General features: G+C 56.8%; 1 protein-coding gene across 2 annotated transcripts; it reads right to left on the minus strand.

The window, feature by feature from the left end:
- Positions 1-3,682: 3,682 nt before the first annotated feature.
- LOC109690196 (tryptase beta-2-like) lies at positions 3,683-5,456 on the minus strand. 2 transcript variants are annotated; one of them, XM_074058901.1, is made up of 6 exons: positions 5,274-5,403; positions 5,115-5,175; positions 4,807-4,978; positions 4,433-4,698; positions 4,124-4,287; positions 3,683-4,051 (listed from the first exon to the last, which is right to left on the minus strand). In XM_074058901.1, the coding sequence occupies exons 2-6, from the start codon at positions 5,173-5,175 to the stop codon at positions 3,887-3,889; spliced, it is 828 nt and encodes a 275-aa protein (XP_073915002.1). In that variant the 5' UTR covers positions 5,274-5,403; the 3' UTR covers positions 3,683-3,886. The 2 variants fall into 2 exon arrangements, with proteins under 2 accessions (XP_073915002.1, XP_073915001.1); XM_074058900.1 differs by having other exon boundaries at positions 3,684-4,051; positions 5,379-5,456.
- Between the last annotated feature and the right edge of the window lie 868 nt (positions 5,457-6,324).

The following is a 6,324-nucleotide window of genomic DNA, read 5'->3' on the forward strand; positions in this document are numbered from 1 at the left end:
GGCATCTGCCCACAGCAGGGACAGAAGGGCCGTCCACCTTGAGTCCTGGACCTGTTGACCTGGCCTGTGGTGGGGCATGCCTCACACCTGCTGTCAGGCCAGGGGGGAGGAGGAAGCCAGAATTCCACTGATAGGTCCTGTCTGTCTACTCTGTATGCAGGAAGGGGCTACCTCCATTTTTCCCCACATGGAGGCCACAGGCCAGACAGCAAGTGACTAGCTCAGAGACACAGTCAGACCATAGCAGGATAGGAGAGAATAGGTGACCTTACTGCAAACCAGAGCCTTTTCTCCCCGAGGGAGAGGTAGATTCTGTACACCCCCTCTGGGAAGACCTCCCTGGCTCCCATGGGGTGCCCTCCTCCCACACCTCCTCTGGGAGCCCAGCCTTCAGGGTTCTCCAGGAAGCTCAGCCTGAGGCCCAGTCAGCTCAGGCCCCTGTGATAACCTGCCTCCTGGAAGCCCCTATCCTCACCCATCCTTGAAGCTCATGGTCTCCTCCACACATCAGATGGGCAAACTTCCTGTTTGACTGAGCAGGGCCCTGAGCAGAGCCTGGAACTCAACCAGTTCCAAATCACAGGCCAGGGCTGGAGGGTCCCACAGAGACCTAGCTCAGGCATCCCTTCCTCGGTGTGGGGAGACTGAGGCGGTACCATCCACATGGACGAGGTCTTCTTCACACTTGCACCTGTCCCGTAGCTGAGGCTCAACACTTCATGCCAACTGTCTGACCTGATGATAGATAAGGAGACAGCACCCCACCCTGGGTGATGGGCAGGGTCCCTCCTCCTTTGGATGGCTGTCCACCTGGGAGGGTGCTGCTGGAGGACAGTGGAACCTGCTCCATTAGCCCAGCACGGTGGGGAAGCCAGGGGAGCGCAGGTATCCCCAGGCTGTCCCTACCTGAACGCAGGAGGGGGTGGAGGGTCTTCATAAGTCTTGACAGAACAAGATCTGGTGAGTCCTGACTCCCAGGGTCACTCCAAGTTCCCATAGGAGGGGACTTAAGATCCCTCGCCTGTCCCATGATTTGCTTTGAGTACTGGGGACCCCATCCCCCCCACTTTCACCCATCACCCAGCTCCCTACAGAGCTCTTGACTTGCTTGGATTTCAGGTCTGCTGTCCAGAAAGAAACTCCAAACCAGCCGTGTCACCCCGGGGCAGCCCTATTCTGTCCTCACTGGACAGAAGAGCACAGGGAGGGGGCTCCCTGGCCCTGGCAATGCCCACACCAGGGAGTGTCTTCTGTAGCTCAAACCCTAGGAGGGCTTGGGTTGCATCTGTCCTCAATGACCTAACCACCTGAGCACCATGCCCTGAAGAAGAACTCTTGCTAGGACAGACGAGTGGCACCCCGTCTCTCACAGCCTCCTGGCTGTGCCTGCCCCTGCAGTGGGAAGCCAAGATAGAGCCAACAGTTACTTTTATCTGTCAACTGCCACTGGCCTGAGCTGGGCTGAGCTCAGGGATCTGGAGCCAGATAAAAGACCCAGGCTCTGGGTCACCCTGCCTCTCTCCTTGGCCCCACCTGTCCACTTTTCCTTCCTGACCCCCTGCCCAGGGCTGTACCGCTTCTCCTGTGGATCTTGGATCCCTTGTCTCCTGTGTTGCACGGCCTCCACTGAAGGACATCTGAATGTACTTATTGGGGTTTTGGTGCTCACTAGAGGTCACCTATCTTCCACAGTGACCCCAAGAGAATGGGTGGGCTCCCCCTAGAGAGGGCAAAAGGAAGGACAGATTTCTAGGTTTACCTATTTTTTGTCTTTATGATGGGCTGATATGATTGTCATTACAAATAAATATTAGCCAGGAGCCAGTGGCTCAAGCCTGGAATCCTAGCTACTCAGGAGGCAGAGATCAGGAGGATCAAGGTTTGAAGCCAGTCCAGGCTAATAGTTCACAAGAACCTATCTCAAAAAAAAAACCAACACAAAATAGGGCTGGTGGAGTGGCTTGAGGTAGGTCCTGAGTTCAAACCCCAGTACCGGGAAAAAAAAAAAAAAAAGTTCCTTCCTGCCTAAAAGCCCCAGGACACAACCCAAAGAAGGCTCTGTTTAGCTCCATATTTTGTGTACAAAAGCATAATCATGTTCAAATGTTAATGCACACAGGACCTAGAGGAACCCAGCACCATCAAAGGGTGGCATATCTATTCAGATCCCTCGGAACGAATGAGAAAAGCTGAAGCCAGCGCTGCACAGCAGGCAGAGGACAGAAAGGCAAAGGGAATACAAACTTCCTAGGACTGGGTGCCAGTGGCTTACGCCTGTAATCCCAGCTACTTGGGAGGCTGAGAAAGGGAGGATCGCGGTTCAAGGTGAGCCCAGGCAAATAGTGACAAAGACCCCTTCTCCAAAATATCTAGAACAAAATGGACTAGGGTGTGGCTCAAGCACTAGAGTGCCCGCTTTGCAAGCAAAGCCCTCAGTTCGAACCCCAGTCCCACCAAGAACAAAAATGAAACAAACAAAATTTCTAGGCCCACACACCTAGGGACCTGCTTTGACTGCGAGCTTGCAAGTGCAAGCAGCTTATAATAGGAAGGTTTTACCTTCCCATCACAGATCTGCACTCGATAAGCTGCATGCCTACAGAGGGTCAGGGTGTCTGGGAGAATCAGCATGGTGGCCACAAGCCAGGAGGAGCCACCAGACTTCTGGATCCCTGACATGAGAACCATCTGAAATGTGAAACAGCCTGACCAACTGAGAGATTACCTTAAGTATTGATAGGAACCACACAAGGGACATGACCAGGGGTCCCAAAGGAGACATGTGTGAGGTTGAATGTGTGACCTTCAAGACTCCACCCAGCATTGCTTGGGGACAACTGACCTCCCGTCCCCACCAAGGGTGAGGGTCTATCCAAGATGGACTGACCTTGACAGTAACCATAAAAGTGAGAACGCAAACTTCATGAAATGCTGCCCACAAGTTCAGAATGGCCGGAAAGGACAATGAACAGACTCAGGACAGCATTGCCAGAGTCAGGGGTAAAAACATGACATTCTTACAAATGGGGAACAGACACTCTGACACCACAGCCACTGTCCTCACCAGCCAGCTGCAGTGTACACTGGAATGGTCACGACTGCCCCAGTCCTGAGAGCTCTGAATGGGAACACCCCAAAGTCCACCGACAGCAGCCCTGACATGGACACCACATGGGACTCTGCACAGCAGGGGGAAGAGGTGACCTTGGCTCCACACAGCAGGGTGAGGCCGTCACGGACGCGGTGTCCAGTGAACAGGCGGCCTGCAGGGATTGCTCCAGGCAGATCAGTCACAGACCCACCAAATTAATCACAGGGAAGGTCTCCTGCCACACCAGCGGGGACAATGGGGATGAGGCGTGTGTGAGGGAGACGGGTTGAGCTGACGATGCTCTATTTCTTGACCCGGTTGGAGGTGCCTGGCTGTCCTCTACATCCGTCTTTGAAGGTGCCCTGTTGTGCTATGTGTCTGGAGGGCATGACACCACTCACAAAAAAGAAATGAGTGTGAGCAGAGAAGGCCGCCCTGGGGACAAGGGGCTGGTGAAGACGCCCCACCCATAGCAACACCCCACCCCTCAGGGGCTGGGGACCCCACAGCTCCAGCAGCTGCACCCCAGCCCTGCCCGGGATCCCATTCTCCCCTAGGGACGCCCACGACCATAAACACAGCGATGCCCACGGCTGGTTTTCATGCACTTTAATGAGAGTGTGCAGGATGAGTGCCCAAAGCCAGCTGCCTGAGCAGGGAGGGTCAGAGGGGCCAGGAGGGGCCAGGGGCTTGGGTGGGACAAGGGAGAGGATCTCAGGAAGGGGAGGGAGTGCATTGCAGGGGGGAAGGAGGGGACCCGATCTCCCCTGACCCAGGTGGCGACTCTGACCCACTTTAGGAGTCCTGGGGGACATAGCGGTGGATCCAGTCCAAGTAGTGGGTGACACGGGTGTAGACGCCAGGCCGGTTGGGCTCTGCGCAGCCCTCACCCCAGCTGACCACGCCTGCCTGCAGCCAGGTGCCCTTCACCTTGCAGACCAGAGGCCCTCCAGAGTCACCCTGGGGAGAGCAAGGGTCAGTGCTCCGTGGAGACACCCTGGTGGATGAGGTTACAGGGAGACATGGGCCCACCTGGCAGGAGTCCTTCCGACTATTTCCAGCACACAGCATGTCGTCACGGACAATGGAGATGTTGTCACCCGTATAGAGGCCACTGTGGTACTTCAAGTCACAGAGGTGGTTTTCCACAATGGGGACCTTCACTTGCTTCAGGGGAAATGGTGGTGGGAGAGACTCTGGGGTGAGAGAGGAGGACGGCCTCAGGAGGGAGCCCACCGTCCATCCCTGAGCCGGCCCTTAGGGTCTTTGTCTTGCAAAGGCAGGGGATATGTTGTGCCCTGATCCCCTCCTGTTGAACCCTCAGCTGGCCCTGCCACAAACCATCATTGTCCACGTTGCCCCAGCCTGTCACCCAGCATGGCGTTCCCTGGGGGAAGGTCTCCGAGGCAGGGGGCAGAGAGACAGGGCGCACATGGCTGGAGATCTTCACGGGGTCCTGCAGCTCCAGCAGGGCGATGTCCGACCCTGCCTGGACGGTGTAGAAATCAGGGTGGGGGATGACCCGGCTGATAGGCACCAGGTGGTCACGGTAATAGAGGTGCTGCTGGCGTAGCTGCACCCGGAATATCTCGGGCTTTATGATGTACCTGTGGGAGAGAGGCCTGCTCGGGAGGGGCCCAAACACTGCAGCCTCCCGAGCACCTTGGAGGGGGCCCAGCCCCTCCCCTCACCCTGCCCGGTTCCTGGAGACTCACGGTCCCACGCAGTGTGCAGCAGTCAGCACCCACTGCGGGTGGATCAGGGAGCCCCCGCAGCGGTGCATCCAGTAGGTGATGTTGGCTCTCAGGCTCACCTGCCAAGGCCACTTGTTCTCAGGGGCCTCCTGTCCTCCCACGATGCCCACTCGTTCCAGGACTGGGGCTGGGGCTGGGCAGGGAACAGCTTCAGAACCAAGGTACAGCCCCACCCTGGCTCAGCTCTTTCCTGAACCAGAGAGGCCCTCCCTGGGCTACGCTGAGCCTCTGGCCTGTGGGCTGTGGGGAAGACCTGAGGCAGGACTCACCAGGGGCCATGTGGACCCGGCTGGACAAGAGGAGCAATGTCAGCGCCAGCAGTTTCAGCATCTGAAAGGAGCAAGGAGGGAGCAGTGTGAGCCTGGCTGGAGGAGAGGGGGGACCGGGCTCAGCAGAGTTGGGCTGCAGAATGGGAGCTGGGGACCCACAGGATCCAGACTAGGAGTCGGTCTTGAGGTCTCTAGGTCCGAGGCTTGGCCACTCTGCTCCAGAGTGACACACAGATGTTCAGTTTCTGACTAAGGGGGACTTACTGTGGCCATGCCTGCTCCTCTCTACCCAGCCTGCTCTCCCTTCCTCATTTATCCTTCCAGACCAGGATGGGATCAGAGGAGGGGCCACCACCCTCCAATCCATGCATAGAGGAAGTGGATGACTCAGATCCAGGGCCCTCATGTGACATCTGCCCCCACCATCCAGATGCCCATCTGGGGCCCACGAGGTTCGGGTGCACAACCCAACAGAGGACAAGCACCTCGCTGGTATATTGTCCTGATGTTCCAGGCAATGGAAGACAGATCGTGGACCCCTCCCAACAGGGCGTCCAGTCTGTTTCCAGAGCCTCCAGGTCTTCTCAGGAGCCATACGTTCGGACTCCCAAGTGGGCCCTGCCATGGGCTGAGCACTGGACATTTGAAGGTGCCTTTCCCAGCTGGCATGTCTCCAGCACTGGAATGACACCAGCTTCCAGCCATCAGGACCAGGCTCCTGCCCCACTGTGGAGGATTTCCCCAAGAAGGGCTCAGGCTTGGTGGCACCCAAGGACTATGTGCTGCCCCCCCCAAAAAAATTTAGCTGGGAGGAACACAGGGCATGAACCCGTGTCTTTGGGACACCCTCAAAGGATGGTAATGCTGCTTCGTCCTAAGTCTTCCAAGTTCACAGGTTCAAGTTTGCCTCACTAGTGGAGGGATTGTAGGAGACCCCCCCTCCACCCGCGCCCTTCTCAGAAGAGAAACGAGCATCAAGTGTTCTGGACAGGAAGGGGCCCTGCTGCTCCCCCATCAGATCCAGCCTGCAGATAAATCCTACAGCATTGCCTCTGGACCTTATCACTGACCAGAGGAAACCCGCTTATCTTGGGAATCTGAGCTTAAAAAGGGGCAGCACTTTGAAGAGAAATAGCAGAAGAAGCCAGTGACAGCCTCCTCTTGGGCACTGCTCCCCCAAGTCACCCCTGTATCCCCTCCATGTCTAGAG

This window comes from Castor canadensis, chromosome 17 (genome assembly GCF_047511655.1).
Source record: "Castor canadensis chromosome 17, mCasCan1.hap1v2, whole genome shotgun sequence".
In the NCBI taxonomy this organism is placed as follows: domain Eukaryota; kingdom Metazoa; phylum Chordata; class Mammalia; order Rodentia; family Castoridae; genus Castor; species Castor canadensis.

Coding starts and splice junctions, on each gene's coding strand:
- LOC109690196 (XM_074058900.1), bottom strand. Junction 4,979..5,114: donor CCGGGTCCACATGGCCCCTG/GTGAGTCCTGCC, acceptor TTCCCTGCCCAG/CCCCAGCCCCAGTCCTGGAA. Junction 4,288..4,432: donor GGGCAACGTGGACAATGATG/GTTTGTGGCAGG, acceptor CTCTCACCCCAG/AGTCTCTCCCACCACCATTT.